Source organism: Balaenoptera physalus (assembly GCF_965194825.1).
Source record: "Balaenoptera physalus genome assembly, chromosome: 10".
NCBI classification, from domain to species: domain Eukaryota; kingdom Metazoa; phylum Chordata; class Mammalia; order Artiodactyla; family Balaenopteridae; genus Balaenoptera; species Balaenoptera physalus.
The window spans coordinates 67692970-67711989 of record NC_138889.1 but is presented as its reverse complement, the minus strand read 5'-3'; the positions used below and the strand labels follow the sequence as shown (position 1 = coordinate 67711989).

The 19020-nt window shown below is 37.9% G+C and overlaps 1 protein-coding gene across 1 annotated transcript in view; it reads left to right on the top strand.

Moving 5' to 3' along the window:
* Positions 1 to 19020, top strand: part of SBF2 (SET binding factor 2) — a 456507-nt gene that overhangs the window by 248931 nt on the left and 188556 nt on the right. The window contains exons 9-15 of the mRNA XM_082476788.1: positions 8541 to 8887; positions 8925 to 9108; positions 10094 to 10207; positions 13281 to 13358; positions 14487 to 14600; positions 15134 to 15262; positions 18443 to 18541. Coding sequence (XP_082332914.1) covers positions 8541 to 8887; positions 8925 to 9108; positions 10094 to 10207; positions 13281 to 13358; positions 14487 to 14600; positions 15134 to 15262; positions 18443 to 18541 — 1065 coding nt within the window. The remainder of the gene's footprint in view (positions 1 to 8540; positions 8888 to 8924; positions 9109 to 10093; positions 10208 to 13280; positions 13359 to 14486; positions 14601 to 15133; positions 15263 to 18442; positions 18542 to 19020) is intronic.

Sequence of the window (19020 nt, the reverse complement as noted above, 5' to 3'; positions counted from 1 at the left end):
ATTCTGAGGGTTGTCTTTTCGTCTTGTTTATGGTTTCCTTTGCTGGGCAAAAGCTTTTAACTTTCATTAGGTTCCATTTGTTTATTTTTGTTTTTATTTCCATTTCTCTAGGAGCTGGGTCAAAAAGGATCTTGCTGTGATTTATGCCATAGAGTGTTCTGCCTATAATTTCCTCTAAGAGTTTGATAGTGTCTGGCCTTACATGTAGGTCTTTAATCCATTTTGAGTTTATTTTTGTTTATGGTGTTAGGGAGTGTTCTAATTTCATCCTTTTACAGTAGCTGTCCAGTTTTCCCAGCACCACTTATTGAAGAGAATGTCTTTTCTGCATTGTATATCTTGCCTCCTTTATCAAAGATAAGGTGACCATATATGTGTGGGTTTATCTCTGGGCTTTCTATCCTGTTCCGTTGATCTATATTTCTGGTTTTGTGCCAGCACCATACTATCTTGATTACTGTAGCTTTTGTAGTGTAGTCTGAAGTCAGGGAGTCTGATTCCTCCAGCTCCGTTTTTCTTTCTCAAGATTGCTTTGGCTATTTGGGGTCTTTTGTGTTTGTATACAAATTGTGAAACTTTTTGTTCTAGTTCTGTGAAAAATGCCATTGGTCGTTAGAATAGGATTGCATTGAATCTGTAGATTGCTTTGGGTAGTGTAGTCCTTTTCACAATGTTGCTTCTTCCAATCCAAGAACATGGTATATCTCTCCATCTGTTTGTATCGTCTTTAATTTCTTTCATCAGTGTCTTATAGTTTTCTGCATACAGGTCTTTTGTCTCCTTAGGTAGGTTTATTCCTAGGTATTTTATTCTTTTTGTTGCAATGGTAAATGGGAGTGTTTCCTTAATTTCTCTTTCAGATTCTTCATCACTAGTGTATAGGAATGCAAGAGATTTCTGTGCATTAATTTTGTATCCTGCTACTTTACCAGATTCATTGATTAGCTCTAGTAGTTTTCAGGTGGCATCTTTGGGACTCTCTATGTATAGTATCATGTCATCTGCAAACAGTGAGAGCTTTACTTTTTCTTTTCCGATTCGGATTCCTTTTATTTCTTTTTCTTCTCTGATTGCTGTGGCTAAAACTTCCAAAACTATGTTGAATACTAGTGGTGAGAGTGGACAACCTTGTGTTGTTCCTGATCTTAGAGGAAATGGTTTCAGTTTTTCACCATTGAGAACGATGTTGGCTGTGGGTTTGTCATATATGGCCTTTATTATGTTGAGGTAAGTTCCCTCTGTGCCTACTTTCTGGTGGGTTTTTATCATAAATGGGTGTTGAATTTTGTCAAAAGCTTTTTCTGCATCTATTGAGATGATCATATGGTTTTTCTCCTTCAATTTGTTAATTTGGTTTATGACATTGATTGATTTGCATATATTGAAGAATCCTTGCATTCCTGGGATAAACCCCACTTGATCATGGTGTATGATCCTTTTAATGTGTTGTTGGATTCTGTTTGCTAGTATCTTGTTGAGGATTTTTGCATCTATGTTCATCAGTGATATTGGCCTGTAGTTTTCTTTCTTTGTGACATCTTTGTCTGGTTGTGGTATCAGGGTGACGGTGGCCTTATAGAATGAGTTTGGGAGTGTTCCTCCCTCTGCTATATTGTGGAAGAGTTTGAGAAGGATAGGTGTTAGCTCTTCTCTAAATGTTTGATAGAATTCGCCTGTGAAGCCATGTGGTCCTGGGCTTTTGTTTGTTGGAAAATTTTTAATCACAGTCTCAATTTCAGTGCTTGTGATTGGTCTGTTTATATTTTCTATTTCTTCCTGGTTGAGCCTCGGAAGGTTGTGCATTTCTAAGAATTTGTCCATTTCTTCCAGGTTGTCCATTGTATTGGCATATAATTGCTTATAGTAATCTCTCATGATCCTCTGTATTTCTTCAGTGTCAGGTGTTACTTCTCCTTTTTCATTTCTAGTTCTGTTGATTTGAGTCTTCTTTTTTTCTTGATGAGTCTGGCTAGTGGTTTATCAATTTTGTTTATGTTCTCAAGGAACCAGCTTTTAGTTATATTGATCTTTGCTCTTGTTTTCTTCGTTTCTTTTTCATTTATTTCTGATCTGATCTGTATGATTTCTTTCCTTCTGCTAACTCTGGGTTTTGTTTGTTCTTCTTTCTCTAATTGCTTTAGGTTAGGTTGTTTTTTCTTTAAGGTTAGGTTGTTTATTTGAAATTTTTCTTGTTTCTTGAGGTAGGATTGTATTGCTATAAACTCCCCTCTTAGAACTGCTTTTGCTTCATCTCATAGGTTTTGGGTCATCGTGTTTTCATTGTCATTTGTTTCTAGATATTTTTTGATTTCCTCTTTGATTTCTTCAGTGATCTCTTGGTTATTTAGTAGTGTGCCATTTAGCCTCCATGTGTTTGTATTTTTTACAGTTTTTTTCCTGTAATTGATATCTAGTCTCATAGCGTTGTTGTCAGAAATGATACGTGATACGATTTCAGTTTTCTTAAATTTACCAAGGCTTGATTTGTGACCCAAGATATGATCTATCCTGGAGAATGTTCCGTGAGCACTTGAGAAGAAAGTGTATTCTGTTGTTTTTGGATGGAATGGCCTATAAATATCAGTTAAGTCCATCTTGTTTAATGTATCATTTTTTTTTTTTTTTTTTTTTAATTTATGGCTGTGTTGGGTCTTCGTTTCTGTGCAAGGGCTTTCTCTAGTTGCGGCAAGCGGGGGCCACTCTTCATCGCGGTGCGCAGGCCTCTCACTGTCGTAGCCTCTCTTGTTGTGGAGCACAGGCTCCAGACGCGCAGGCTCAGCAATTGTGGCTCACGGGCCTAGTTGCTCCGCGGCATGTGGGATCTTCCCAGACCAGGGCTCGAACCCATGTCCCCTGCATTGGCAGGCAGATTCTCAACCACTGCGCCACCAGGGAAGCCCCTAATGTATCATTTAAAGCTTGTGTTTCCTTATTTATTTTCATTTTGGGTGATCTGTCCACTGGTGAAAGTGGGGTGTTAAAGTCCCTTACTATGATTGTGTTACTGTCAATTTCCCCTTTTATGGCTGTTAGCATTTGCCTTATGTATTGAGGTGCTCCTATGTTGGGTGCATAAATATTTACAATTGTTACATCTTCTTCTTGGATTGATCCCTTGATCATTATGTAGTGTCCTTCTCTGCCTCTTGTTATAGTCTTTATTTTAAAGTCTATTTTGTCTGATATGAGAATTGCTATTCCAACTTTCTTTTGATTTCCATTTGCATGGAATATCGTTTTCCATCCCCTCACTTTCAGTCTGTATGTGTCCCTAGGTCTGAAATGGGTCTCTTGTAGACAGCATATATATGGGTCTTGTTTTTGTATCCATTCAGCCAGTCTGTGTCTTTTGGTTGGAGCATTTAATCCATTTACATTTAAGGTAATTATCGATATATATGTTCCTATGACCATTTTCTTAATTGTTTTGGGTTTGTTATTGTAGGTCTTTTCCTTCTCTTGTGTGTCCTGCCTGGAGAAGTTCCTTTAGCATTTGCTGTAAAGCTGGTTTGGTGGTGCTGAATTGTCTTAGCTTTTGCTTGTCTGTAAAGGTTTGAATTTCTTCGTCGAATCTGAATGAGATCCTTGCTTGGTAGAATAATCTTGGTTGTATTTTTTTCCCTTTCATCACTTTAAATATGTCCTACCACTCCTTCTGGCCTGCAGAGTTTCTCCTGAAAGATCAGCTGTTAACCTTATGGGGATTCCCTTGTATATTATTTGTTTTTTTTCCCTTGCTGCTTTTAATATTTTTTTCTTTGTATTTAACTTTTGATAGTTTGATTAATATGTGTCTTGGCGTGTTTCTCCTTGGATTTATCCTGTATGGGACTCTCTATGCTTCCTGCACTTGATTCTTCTGGGACCCCTGTAATTCGAACGTTGGTGTGTTTAATGTTGTCCCAGAGGTCTCTGCGGCTGTTCTCAATTCTTTTCATTCTTTTTTCTTTATTCTGCTCTGTGGTAGTCATTTCCACTATTTTATCTTCCAGGTCACTTATCCATTCTTCTGCCTCAGTTATTCTGCTATTGATTCCTTCTAGAGAATTTTTGATTTAATTTATTGTGTTGTTCATCATTGTTTGCTCTTTAGTTCCTCTAGGTCCTTGTTAAACGCTTCTTGTATTTTCTCCATTCTATTTCCAAGATTTTGGATTATCTTTACTATCATTACTCTGAATTCTTTTTCAGGTAGACTGCCTATTTCCTCTTCATTTGTTTGGTCTGGTGGCTTTTTACCTTGCTCCTTCATCTGCTGTGTGTTTCTCTGTCTTCTCACTTTGCTTAACTTACTGTGTTTGGGGTCTCCTTTTCACAGGCTGCACGTTCGTAGTTCCCGTTGTTTTTGGTGTCTGCCCCCAGTGGCTAAGTTTCGTTCAGTGGGTTGTGTAGGCTTCCTGGTTGAGGGGACTGGTGCCTGTGTTCTGGTGGATGAGGCTGGATCTTGTCTTTCTGGTGGGCAGGACCACGTCCGCTGGTGTGTTTTGGGGTGTCTGTGACCTTAGTATGATTCTAGGCAGCCTCTCTGCTAATGGGTGGGGTTGTGTTCCTGTCTTGCTAGTTGTTTGGCATAGGGGGTCCAGCACTGTAGCTTACTGGTTGTTGAGTGGAGCTGGGTCTTAGCATTGAGATGGAGATCTCTGGGAGAGCTTTCACTGTTTATATTACGTGGAGCCGGGAGGTCTCTGGTGGACCAGTGTCCTGAACTCGGCTCTCCCTCCTCAGGGGCACTGGCCTGACCCCCAGCCAGAGCGCCAAGACCCCGTCAGCCACACAGCTCAGAAGGAAAGGGAGAAAAAAAGAAAGAAAGAAAGAAAAATAATAAAATGAAATAAAATAAAATAGTTACTAAAATAAAAAATTAAAAAGTATTAAAAAATTAAAAAGTAATAAAAAGAAGAAAAAAAAAAGAACGAAAGAAAGAAGAGATCAACCAAACCAAAAAACAAATCCACCAATGATAGCAAGTGCTAAAAACTGTGCAAAATGAAAAAAGAAAAAACGGAGAGACAGAACCCTAGGCCAAATGGTAAAAGCAAAGCTCTACAGACAAAATCTCACAAGGACTTATACACATACACACTCACAAAAAGAGGAAAAAGAAAAAAATATATATAACTTTTGGGAAGTCGGAGGTCTTCTGCCAGCATTTAGTATTTGTTCTGTAGGAGTTGTTGGGAGGAACGTGATCTCCACATCTTTCTCCTCCGCCATCTTGAAGGTCTCCAGTATTCATCTTTAAATTGCCGGTTATTGAGGTCAGAGGTTTATCATATTTTTTTGAGTCCTGTAACATTTCAACTAATTACTATTTTCGGATCTGTTGCATTACCAATAGAAAAGATTGGCTAGAAGAAAAGCATCATTCAAAAATCTAAATACATTAATTTTTCCTTATAGCAAGTACAGGAGACTTATAAAATGAATTCATTAATGTTTTAAAATTCCCCTCTTTTGGCATGTTAAGTTTATCTTTCTGTAATCTTCATCCTATATATGAGAAAGGAAGATAAAATTATCCATTAATTTATACTTTTGTTATGAGTGCTTTAATTTATTCATATTTCGAAATGAGGCCTGTGTTAATGCTGATTGGCTGATAACTAAAATACAAAAAGCATTTGCAAAAGAGTGAAGGGTTTTAGTGGAATACAAGTTCAGTATGAGCTCCACCATATTATTCTGTTCTCAATGCCATATGAATAAAATATCAGAGAGAGAAAGTAATGCTCTGTATTCAGCCAGTTCTGAAATAACAGGTTTATTTCTCTGTACTGCACTTTAAGAGGGACTGTAACAAAATAATGGGCTTCAGAGAAGGACATCTAGGATGTCAAGAGTTTGGAAACTATTCTGTGAGGCCCTAAGGAAATTTTCTCAGGTAATAACCTAATGTTATTTGATAGCTAAAGATAAATATTTAAGTAGCTGTCATAGAAAAAAGGGTTAGAGGCTGAAATAGAATCAGTGGGTATAGTGCATATGGAAACAAATTTCTCCTCAGTGTAAGAGTTTTCAGCTAAATAGAGCTGCCCAGTGATGAGAACGGGTTTCCTTATGTGAGGAGCGTACTCTCAGGTAGTGTAAGTAGAGTGCAAGGAACAGGTTGCATGACACTTTTCAGGGAGTTTAAGAAAAATGCTTCACTGAAAGGTTGGGCTATATGACGTCTGTGATCCACAAATCCTGAAAAGTTGTAATTCTAATTTTGTTTTAGTTTTAAATGCCAGCAAAGAGGTAAGCTCTGTAGGTGCTTTTACATAATTACAATTGTAATCAAATCGTAGGTGTTATGTAAACTGACAAAACACCATTCTACATTGCAGTTATAAACAGGACCCTTATTCATATATTAATCATTCTTTCTAACCTTATATATTGATATCTAGTTCCTATTTAACTTTGATATCACCATATAAAAATCTGTGTAAATCAGTAATCATTAAGTAAAACCTCATTAGTACTAATTAGAAACACACTCATCTGGTTTGTAGGTAATTTTTTCCCACTGAATATAAACTGTCTCTGGAAGTTAGACAAACCAAGTGCTGACAAAAGTAAATTTCTTAATTTTTTATTGAATAAATTAGAATTAATTTTAATCCTATTATCAACATAATAACTTCAGCAATTTTGGCTAGTTTCTCTATTACATTTTTACATGTTATTTTATTTTATTTATTTTTTTGCCTTGCAAAATTATCCCCATTTATTGTGGTTCAGCTGCAGACTCTACTGCCTCTGGTGAAGGCACGCAGCAAGTTCTTTTCATAAATAACACCTTTCAGGACGGCCCCTTCCTGTTTTACACAGAATTGCCTTAGAACTTGGGGCCAAAGTAATTAAAAAGCAAGCCAGCGACAAACAGGGACTCCTGAGGCCAGTGGTACTAAACTCACAGGCCAGAAGGGGGGACCCTGTGACCTCTCCAGGAGCTGCCCATTCATAAACTGACAAGATGTAACCTCTAAATACAAAACTCCAATTATCAAAAACAAATAGGAGTCAAGCTTCAGCTACAGTAGATACTTCCTCTTGGAACAGAGAACTGTCTCATGCACCAGAAGGTAAAGGGTGACCCAAAATCCCATCTGCTGGTCAAGCCAAGTGCCTGTTCAAGAGGCTGGGGACAGGGCTGAAGGAAGAAGGCAGCCATCAGCGAAGACCCCACCAGCCAAGCAAGTGGTCCTCTCCGAGGGCACAGTCTCTCGTGATGCCAGGTGTCCCAACCTGGACCTCAGCACATGGGTTACCCACTGGGGTCACATAATCTTCCTAATGATGTGATTCTGCCAAAACCCACATTTTTTTCTTGACCAAAGACTCTGATCTGGCAAACTAAATCCTAGCTTGGTGTTTGCCCCTTCACAGGGACATGATTCAGATCCTCATGTAAACACCACAAGAACAGCTAATGGAATCAGAGCGCTGAGCTCTCATTTATGACACAAACTATTGAGATGACATTCTTGATTCATCTCACGTTCAGAGATTGTGGTCACTAAAAAAGCGCTTCAGAACACTTCATTCCTTCCTACTAAATGCAGAAATGTGCTGAGACAGGCATCACCAGCAACTTTTCTTGTTTTTAAACGCTTAAAAACAAAAGGGTTTTCCAACCATAAGCCAGTCCTCATGCATCCTGCATCCCCTAAGGGGGACTGAGGCATAACACAGACAACTACAAAATATGCCCTAGAAAAATGCAAGATCCTCATAAAACCAACATCTCCCCACCAAACATCCTACTAAGTCAGCACAGAAGCGGTGAAGGCTCATCAGAAAACACAAAATGAGTATTAGAGAAATAGAGCTTGAAACACTGAACGTGATTTCCTCATGATCCTTCTCGCAGCCCTGCGTCCTCTCCTCCTTGCTGCTCCAAAAGGAGGGATGCCCCGCTCCGGCAAGGGAAGAAGGAGCCCAGGAGACAGTGGCCATCCTTCCCTCTGGATCCGGGCACATGCCAACTCTGACTTACGGGTCAGAGAATTAGGTTCTAAGAATTCAATGCTAACTGCAGTAGTTTTGCACTGGGGAACGTTTGCCAGAATTGCACACAGTCATGGGGCTGACCAGAAAGCTGAGTCCATCTTTGTGGCTGGAGATGTTTTCAATAACCCTCGCACTCCTCTGCTCTGCTCCTGCACCAGTCCTGTGCCTACCTGAGCAGTGGAATTAAAGCAGTGGAACCAATCCCCCCCTCAGCTGGGTTATACTTCACTGGTTGTCAGAAGTTTCTGGTACTGCTGGGGGGTGGAGAGGAGGACTGGCAGAACATCCTGCCCTGCTCGCTAGACTCTGCATGTCATAATGGTACAACGTGTATGAGTTTGGGTAGCTCTGCCGGCTGTACTGGAAGTGATCTGTCAAGATGTTGTTGCGGCCGTACTGATAGTCCCCGTGCTGGGGGAAGAGGATGCTGTTGTGGGGCTTCTCCAGGGGGCTCTGATGATGCTCCTTACTGCTCAGGTCCCCCGTCGTGACAGGGAGGGCTTCCGGGCTTGCTGATTCGTATCTTACTTGGTCTTATTGCACAGAAAGACCCCCAGGATGGCCGTCATCGTGCCCAGGACGTTGGTGCTGGTGACCGGGTTTCGCAGCATGATCAGGGGCACCATGATGACTATGATTCTCTTGGTGGCATTGGCAACCGAGTAGCTCACAGGGCTGATGAAGTTGAGGATGCTGAAGGCAATGACGTTCTGGGAAAAGTTACAGAAGCTGCTGACAGCCAGGAGCAGAAGCATCCAAGGCCACTGGGACACATAGGTCAGGTCGCTGCTGACCAGGAAAGCTCAGAGGTCCACCAGGACCCACGTGGGGATCATATAAAAGACAGCATGGCAGCCCAAGATGTTCAGCAGCTGGAGATGGTGGATCCTTGACTCTCGTAATACCTTTCTGGAGAAAATATTCTGAAGCGAGAAGCACAGTGTGGCAGCAAGGGCACTGACAAGCCCCCACATGTCGAAGGACAACTTGGTGACGGTGGCCAGCAGGACGCCACTGATGATGGGGATGAGTGACAGGTACACCTTGGTGCACTGTTTCTCCATGATGATCCAGGACAGGAGGACCACCCAGATGGGCATGGTGGCCTTGACGGTGTGCGCGTAGGACACGGGCACCTTCCAGACGCTGACGTGCGCAGACACTGACACGAAGTACTTGCCGAAGGCAAGCGGCAGCACGTAACGCGGTTAGAAGCGCGGTGGCCACAGCCGGCTGGGCTGCTCATGCGGACGGGGCCCAGGGCACAAGAAAAGCGGCGCCAGGGGCACGCACCAGGCACGGAGCAGAGGCGGGAGACCCGTGCACAGCGCCAGGATGTGGCACAGCGACAGGGTTACGGGGAATGGGAAGGCACTCTGGGTCACCTTGTTGACCACACTGCCGCCCGCGCGCGTAACGCAGCAGGCCGAGCGCCGCCCCCCGCACGCCCTTGCGCACCCAGCCGCCCCCCGCCCCGCAGCTCCCAGGCCCCCTGCGCCCCCTACCTGTTATAGTACCATTTTGTACCATTGTACCATTTTGATGTATACTATTTTGTACCATACTATTTTGTACCATACTATTTTGATGTATACTAATTGCTTTGCTTGTTAACTCTTATAATGATTACTGTGTTATTTAGGATATGGCTTAACTACTGTAATAAAGCATGCAAAATACAATGGCTAAAACAAAATGGAATTTTATTTAGCGCTCATGCAGCAGTTTGTAGATAGAAATGTTCCATTATGTCAGACCAGTTTGCTCCATGAACTCATTCAAGGTCCAGACTTCTTTGCTTCCTGTTCCTCCACTAGAATCCACTCAGGCATTGTCATCCTCTGAATGTTCAGGGTTGGGTTACTGCCAGTTCATAGTTTCAGCTATGGGAAGGGGAAAGAGACCATAGGAGGGCCTTGCATCCCCTCTGTTTTGAGTGCCTGGGAGTGTGCACATCACTTTTCATGTTCCATTGGCAGAAACTTAGTCACACACCATACCTAATTTCAGAGGAAGCTGGGAAATATACAGTAGCTGGGAAGCCAATCTAGAAATACATTTTATTAATTACAGATTAATTTTTTTTTGTCTTCTTCAGTTAGATGTAATCATAGCTGATTTGGATGGAGGCACTATTAAAATTCCTGAATGTATTCACCTCTCTTCCCTTCCGGAACCACTTCTACATCAGACTCAAGCAGCTCTTTCTTTGGTATGATATATTTTTTATAGTAATTTTCTCTTGATTTAAATCTAAACTAAGATAATTGGATATCATTTATTGACAGTGTAATTACTTAAAAAAGAGATATCTTCTTAAAACATGAATATATTTTCATATAGTAGTTAGAGTAAGATTATTTATTAGATATTATCTAAAGAATATACTTTGAATCCTAACTGAATATTTGTTCTACATTCATTTTTTCACTCAGCATACTTATTTAGTAGTTACTATATACTGAATACTGTGCTAGGTATTGGAAACTCACCTGTGAAAACAAGACCAGACTATGCCTCGAAATCCCTGAATCTCCTAACATCCCTCATTAGAAGCTAGCACCTGTTCCTTTTCCTTCACCTTCCCTATTGACATCTCATTTCTCTTTGGTGGTTGTGCTTCTTGCAAAACAGTGTGATAACAACTGGTCAGTGTTTCCAAGTTAGTACAAAAAAGATGTAACCTAGTGATAGATTAAATGTCCAGCATTCTGTGCAGTGAAGTTTTAAGAAATATTGTGACTTGGGTGTTTCTCATTGAAACAAATTTAATTTTTTTGTCAACCTTTGTTTATTTTTAAAAGTACAGTATTTTATTTTACTCACAACATTTTAGGTGCCCATTTATCCATCATCAGAAATTTGAAACTTAGAAATTTTGCATTCCCTTTCAAGCCATTACTAGAACTAAGACCTTCATATTCTTCTTGAATAGTATTCCAGTCTGAGCTGTTTAAAATCTTTTTTTTTTTTTTTCCCCCTTAAACAGGAACTTAGGAACTCAGAAGTCTAGGATTACCAGGAGGGATTTATTCTCATAAATTTCCAAATTTGTGTTAGTCCTTATGTTGTTATAGTGGTACCTATGGGATGGGAACATTTAGAGAAGACTGACTTTTCCTAATATAATTTGTAATCTGGGATACAAGGTGTGATAGAGTAAAAAGCAACTAGTTTAGGACTTAGGAGAACTAAATTCCAGTCTACATCCTGCCACTTGATATTTTGAGCAAATCACATTACATCTCTAGGCCTCTGTTTCCTAGTCTTTATCAATAGGATGAATGTTTTATACAAAGGATGACAAATGACTGTTTCCCAGAGTGAAGTATCGAGATGATTTGGGGTGGTATGTGGCAACTTTTTTTATTTTAATAATTATGTATTATAATGTTTATTAAAAATAGCATACAAAACCTGTGACTTCACAGATGGTATCATCTAAGAAAATACTAGATTTAAAGAGATAAGGTAATTTAAAGACATTTTAAAGAAAAATATTAGCTAAATAATTGCATCGGTCGTATATGGATATAGCAAAAGCTGAGAAGGTAGTATTTGAGTGATTGAAAAAAGTTTTATGTTTCTAGAAATATTAAATAAGTTTTAAAATCTTATGTATGATTACTTAATGATATTTTTAATTATTCAGGAATTAGGTACCAAAATTAACAAAGATTAAGATTTTAGTTCTTAAATCAGTGGCTCTTGGTAGAGGTTCTGCTGCACACTGGTAAACCTTAACCTACAACACCTGTGCCACCAAGTTTAATCAATGAGTAAAATTCATTTCTGATAAAACTGAGTATGCCTATTTATGTAGTTTTCAAGCACTGTGGTAGATTATGTACTACAGTGTACATGAGAGCATAGTAAGTATACTGGCAAAATGGGACCAAAAAGAAATCACATTTGATGGACTGTATGGGAGATTTGACACACAAGTATATGAGCTTCATTTGGTCAGTAAATAATTGTAATCAAATGGTTACACAGTGCTCCAACTGTATAATAATCATGGATAATTTTATAGACATGAAGATGTTATTATACTGAAGTAATGATTTGGTGATTGGATTGTAAATATTATCTATATTTTGGTGTCATGTATAAGTATTGTTTTGAGTCTTTTGGTCTATTGTAAGTATATTACGAAATGCTGAGTATTTGAAAATGATTCTGCAAAGACAAAAATTTGCTGCATAATGATACAAAGTTATTTTTTTCTTTTAAGTCCTGCATGGACCTTTCTTTCACACCTGCTCCCCAACCTGCTTTCCTTCAAAGCCTAACACAAATGTTAGTTACCTTCTTTTTTAACTTTCCCTAGGTTGAATTAATTATACTTTATATTCATATATTACTGTTTTATATATTTATAATACTTGTCACATTGTGTTATACTGTTACCCCTCTGGACTGTGAGGTTCATAAATTTATTTCCTTTCTCCTCAGTATTTTAATTAATTAACTAATTAATTTTTAGTTACACTGAGAAACATCAAAACAAATGCTTAAGATTTTCAACTGTATAGACAAATAATTCTGCCCTAGACCATTCTGTTCCCAGAAGTGACTACTGTTTTACAGCTTAGTGTGTATTTCAGAACTTTACATTTTCATTTATATATATATCAATGCATGTACATATATAGATGTAGGATTTATTTTTTTTTATATTCAAATAAATGAAATCACACTATGTGTTTTTCTAGAACGTGGTTTTTTTTAAATAATTAATTTATTATTTATTTATTTATTTTTGGCTGCGTTGGGTCTTCGTTGCTGCGTGCTGGCTTTCTCTAGTTGCAGCAAGCCGGGACTACTCTTTGTTGCGGTGCACGGGCTTCTCATTGCAGTGGCTTCTCTTGTTGCAGAGCACAGGCTCTAGGCGCGCAGCCTTCAGTAGTTGTGGCGCGCAGGCTCAGTAGTTGTGGCTTGCAGGCTCTAGAGTGCAGGCTCAGTAGTTGTGGCACATGGGCTTAGTTGCTCCGCAGCATGTGGTAGCTTCCCAGGGCTCAAACCTGTGTCCCCTGCATTGACATGCGGATTCTTAACCATTGGACCACCAGGGAAGTCCCTAGAACATGTTTTTTAATTAAATATTTTTTCTTGCTTTTCACATAGTACATAGAGAGCTGCCTCAGCTAACTCATTGTATTTCATGGAGGGAATATATTGTAATTCATATACCGATACTTTTTCATCTTAATGCCCCAGGTAGATCAAATAATAGATTTTATTGATACTATGATCTTTTACGTAACAAAGCTTCTTTGCTTTAGATTCTACACCCAGATTTGGAAGTAGCAGATCATGCTTTTCCCCCTCCACGAACAGCTTTATCCCACTCAAAAATGCTGGTAAGAAGTTTAATATTTAAATTTGATGTTTTTAAAAAGAGTTGCTTTTCTTTGTATGTTTTTCAAAGAAGCTGAGTCTAGTGAGAGTTAGATGGACAGCCTAGTAAAGGTGTGCCAAGTTAGAAATTAGGAGAATTGTCACTGACTGACCTTGTGACCTACTCAAGGAGAAGCCTCAGGCAGTACACTGACGGGGAGGGGAGTAAGCTAAGACTGTTGCTCTGAGGAGGCATGAGTAAGTATGGGACGAAAAATCAGAACCTAGATTAGAGCCTGAAAAACTGTGCCAAGCATCAAATCAAAAGGGTCAGGCAAGGATAAAAAAGGGAAGCTTACAAAAAATGGAAACAGAGATTGTTGGTTACAGGAGAGAATTAAGTTTAAAGAGCGAGTGGATGAATGTAGCTCCAAATGGAAGCCATAAAAGAGTGAACATATAACAGAGACCCCTTTTTTTATTTTGATCAATGCATTTCTTAGAGATGAGCTTTGTGGTCAGTAAGGAACATTATAGAGCTGCACACCTTTGACAAATTATGTAGCATTTTTAACTGTTTCTTCGTCAATTAAATAAGAGGTTGACTAAATAAATCTGTAAGTTTCCTTAGAGTTCTAAAACTATGATTTTTTAAAAATCTGAATTATCAAAACAGATTTTTGTCATGCCTTATTAATATAAGAATAGATTTTTATAAATTGGATAAACTTTGGAACAATTTCATAAGCCTTTAAAATACAGTCTTGAGTGTTTTCTTTTGTATTTGTGACTGTAATTCATTTGATGGATATAAAAATCAAATGACTTGGGAAATATGCCCTTCTCTAACATGGTGAAAGGAGAGACCCGGTGATTTATGTTTTTTTCTGAGAGGAAAATTGGATGTACTAGAGGCAAGTTTTGTTTGGTTCAGCTTTTAAAAGAACTATTTAACGGCCTCTACTCTCCAACAATGGGACAGACTAGGTGCCCATCACTTAATGCTGCCACAAATGAGACTTCTGTGTAGGAAGCACAGACAGATTTATTAAATAATCTCTCAGGTTCTTTCCAACTTTTTGACTTTGTGATTTTTCATTCGTTTTTTTAAGAAATTTAATTATCTAACATATTTCCTCTTATATTTTCAGGATAAAGAAGTGCGTGCAGTTTTTCTTAGATTATTTGCACAGCTTTTCCAAGGATATAGATCATGCTTACAACTCATAAGAATTCATGCAGAACCAGTAATACATTTTCACAAGGTAAGATATAATACCATATTGTATGTATCCAAAATGTAGACTCTAATTTAATAAAACAACTTGGTTGTCTTTTTCTAGCCATGTATTTTGACCTTAATTTATCAAATGTGATTATTTAAAATCTCTGCTTTTTGTGTTTAGGTGATAATTTTTTTCTTTTTTTATATATTTTTATTGGAACATAGTTGATTTACAGTGTTGTGTTAGTGTCAAGTGTACGATAATCTTTAATAGTACTGTGGAGCTGACATATTTTCCTTTATAGTATGGTAACTTTAAATTGATTTTTCTTTTAAAATTGAGGTTATTTCTGATTTCCCCTCCTGCTTTACAGACAGATTCATTTTTATTCTTTTCAATACATGTAGTATTTCAGGTATCAAAACCCTTTTAGAGAGGAATGTAGTTTTTAACAACACATTTATGCATGAAGACATTTATTCAGGCTTTGATCTTTCTATTATATTTCTGTTTTGATCATTCATCCATTACTAAGTGATAACTTATTCATTTCATGTTTTCTTTCTTTACAGACAGCTTTCTTGGGACAGCGTGGTTTGGTTGAGAATGATTTCCTCACAAAAGTTCTCAATGGAATGGCATTTGCAGGTTTTGTTTCAGAAAGAGGTCCTCCCTATAGATCCTGTGATCTTTTTGATGAGGTATAGTTCTTATCAAATGAATGCATTGTTTACACACAAAATTAGACTAGTAGATAAAAGTAGAGAAGTAGTGTTTTAAACATTTAATCAAAATCAAAAATATTTATTATTATGCATATCAGATCTTGATGTTTATAATATGGATTAGAAAAATTAGGGAAAAAATATAATAATTGGATGTCTCAGAAATACATAAAAATCTTGAACAACTGAATTTTTTTTGTTGTTTTTTTTGGCCCCTCTGTGCAGCTTGAGGGATCTTAGTTCTCTAACCAGGGATGGAACCTGTATCCCCGGCAGTGGAAGCGTGGAGTCCTAACCACTGGACCACCAGGGAATTCCCTTGAACAACTGAATTTTAAATACTTGATTAAAATCTTTTTGAAAAATTGACAGTGATTGTGTAGGTAGAACTTATCAGTTTTATAGAGAGAAAGATCTAAGTTCAATGTATAAATATTGTATTTCAGACTGCAGTTACATTTAATCTATCAGTGTCCTAGAGCCATAGTTTAGCTAAGCTATTCTTTTTTTTTTTTTAACTGTTTTCTTTATTTTAATCAAAGCTTGGAAGATAAAGTAGGGAAGACACAATTTCAGTTCCTCGGTAGAAGGTAGAACCACAAATAAGGGTGTTTACTTAAGTACTAATCCTTGGAAAATATAGCAGATTTCAAGTAAGAATTAGCACCTTCTTTGCATTTAGCTAAGCCATTCTTACTAATCAATAATCAGCATTTGTCTAACTCCCTTAGGAGATACTAAGTATATTTAAGACAGATTTAGTCTCTATCTTCAAGGAATTGACCATATAAAGGAAATGTTAGGGCAGATGCAACTCAAAATAAGGATCCTATTTTTTGCTAGTTGTGATTTTTCTTATTGTAATGCATCTTTCCATTTATCATTTAACTATGTTCATAGCAGCCCATTCTGATGGATAGAACAATGACTCTTACTCCCATTTCAGTTTCTGGAAGAACATTATATTGGAACCAGTAAATGTAAAAGTTCTTAGAAGTCTATAAAAGAAAAGCACTCCTGGCACCCAAGGTAGTGAAGAATAGTAATAGTGATCATATTATGCTGCTGGTGGTTTTATTTTATATAGAGAAGTTAGGAATCAAGGTTTTAAAGATGCTTGGTTCAGAGAAGGGTCTTTTATTCTCTGCAAAGATAGTTAAGTAAGGTAAGAATGAAAGAAAAGGCACATGTTTTAGTTCTGAGTATGGAGGTCTGCACCAAATGCTTTACTTAATAATAACACAAAGCATGTGAAGATCTAGGAGAGACTGCCCTGAGGTGGACAATTTTTTCTGATCACTGTTGATCTCTGATTCTCTAATATGATTGATCATTGATTGTCTAATACTAACATGTACCAGCCTTTAGATCTTGAACTAAGTAATTGATACATAATGTTTTATTTGGATGAATTAGGTGCTCCCCAGGGTCCTTTCTAGTGCCTATGCTGTATTAGTGTCTGAAGCATTCTAAATAGTAACATTGGTTTATGTACCCTTTGCTTTCTATCCAAATTCCTTTAGTAGCTCTCTCTGGCGGCATCTTCATCGCAACTAATAACCCAGATTGATTACTTCCAGAAAACTTGCTTGCTGGCTTGCCACAGCCTCTGACTGTATTTTTAAGTGCTTCCCTTGTCTGAAGTGCTCTCTTTCTCCTTTTCAGTCCATTTTCCATACTCTGCTCATATCTCACCACCTCCTCCAAACTTTCCCAGAGTAGAGGACTCTGAGAGCCACTAGTCTGCATTAGGCTTTAATTTATGTCTCTAACTTTATATGGCAACTTGTCTTTTATTATGTTCATTTATATACATAAGGGATAGACAGATAGATAGATAGATAGATAGATAGATAGATAGATAGATAGATAGATAGATAGATAGATAGATAGATGGATGGATGGATAGATAGATAGATAGATAGATAGATAGATAGATAGATAGATAGATAGATAGATAGATAGATTCTTCAGTTTGGAAACAATGATAAGGCAAAGACTCTGTGTGAGATTCCTATTGAGTCTCCCCTTAGTGTTCATCCAGTTCTGTGTTCTGTCTACAGTGATGATTTTTGATGTCTTATTGATGTTGTTACTTGAAAACCAGTTATTTGTATGTTTACTTCAGTCAAGGGCTTAAAAGAAATGGGATACCAGACCTAAGTAATTTCTTCTTCTACGCTCTTTGGCTGTTTAACTGGTTTGCAGGGGAATGTGCTTTTAGGAAAATTGCACTTGCTCCTGGGAAAGGGATCCTTGTTTTCATTTAGCCAAGGGCAGCCTACCACACACAAGGCTTATGGAGCTTGGAGTGACAGCTTGCACTGTGTGTTGTCTTATCCCCACACTCCCATCAAATAGACCTGCTAGAAGGAAAGAAACGTTTGACTTTCTTTGGCAATCCTTCTAAATCCTGGCCTAGAAGAGGCGGAGTCATAGTTTTATATGTCTGTCTGCTCCAGTGAATCGATTAGTTCCTTGCATGAAAATTCCTACATTATACCCTTAAAAAAAAATCCATCTGTTTACCTCCTCCCTATACCTCATTTTTTCCTGTCAGTACTCTTTGCTCTACTCCAAGTGTACACACTAGCACAGTTCTCCCAGTAAGTTAGTTGGTTAGGAAATGGATCAGAGTTTATATAATTTGAGAACTAGAAGGAACCTAAAGGTCATCTTGTTCTTCCATCTTATTTTAGAGATGAGGAAACTGAAGCTCAGGAGTTTTAGTGACTTGTTTCAAATCATGCTGTTAGCATGCTAGGACTAGAGTGACCCAACTTGAACATTTGGTTCATATTTTGTGAGTTAGGGAAATGTTTGAAGACTTTCTGACCATCTGAAATTCTCTGAGAGAATTCTCTTGAGTGAGGCCTGGAGAATGAGAGAAGAATCTGAGTTCCAGAAATGACTTTTTCCAAGAAGAAACAGGACCCTAAATCATCAGAGAGAGACCACCAGAACATGCAAGGGCTTGATTGACTCTGTAACTGTAGAATAGAGGCAAAACCCAGTAAAAATCTAAAATACTTTGTTTTAATAATAGTATACATTTTGGATGCTTTTTGGTTTGCAAATTGTGTGAAATTTTCACACAGTTTTCTATATTCAGCATATTTGGGAGTTGATGTTTTACCATTTGATTCTTTTTCCAAGTTGGTAGCTTTTGAAGTAGAGCGAATTAAAGTTGAAGAAAATAACCCACTGAAGATGATAAAGCATGTCAGAGAACTTGCTGAGCAACTATTCAAAAATGTAAGTAAGTATATTTATTTAGACAGTCACTAATTTTAAAAGTATTAATAAAGTATTTTGTTTGAAAAATTAAAAAGCTTTGTATTCCTAGTGATTATCTCTTTTGTTCTGATTAAAAACCTTTGGGACTATGAGTTACAAGATATTACAGTTGGTACTGTGCATCAAAATAGACCTCACTTTTCAAAGTGATTTTCCTGTCAATTGCTGTATTACGAAAACATATTAGTCACAATTTTCCAGTTTGTCATTTGCCTTCATTGTGATTTTCATTTAGGTCTCTGTCTTCTTAAGAGCATATTGAACATTTTTGAGATGTAAAGATTAGACTCATTGGAAACCAGAACTGCGTCAGACAGAATTGACCAATTTACTCTGCTTTAGCTTGGTACAGTGATTATCCACTGTATCAGGAAAAGCTTTGAGTTGTATTGTTTTGAACATATAGGGAGTGAAAAGCTGAAAGAAAGAAAGAAAAC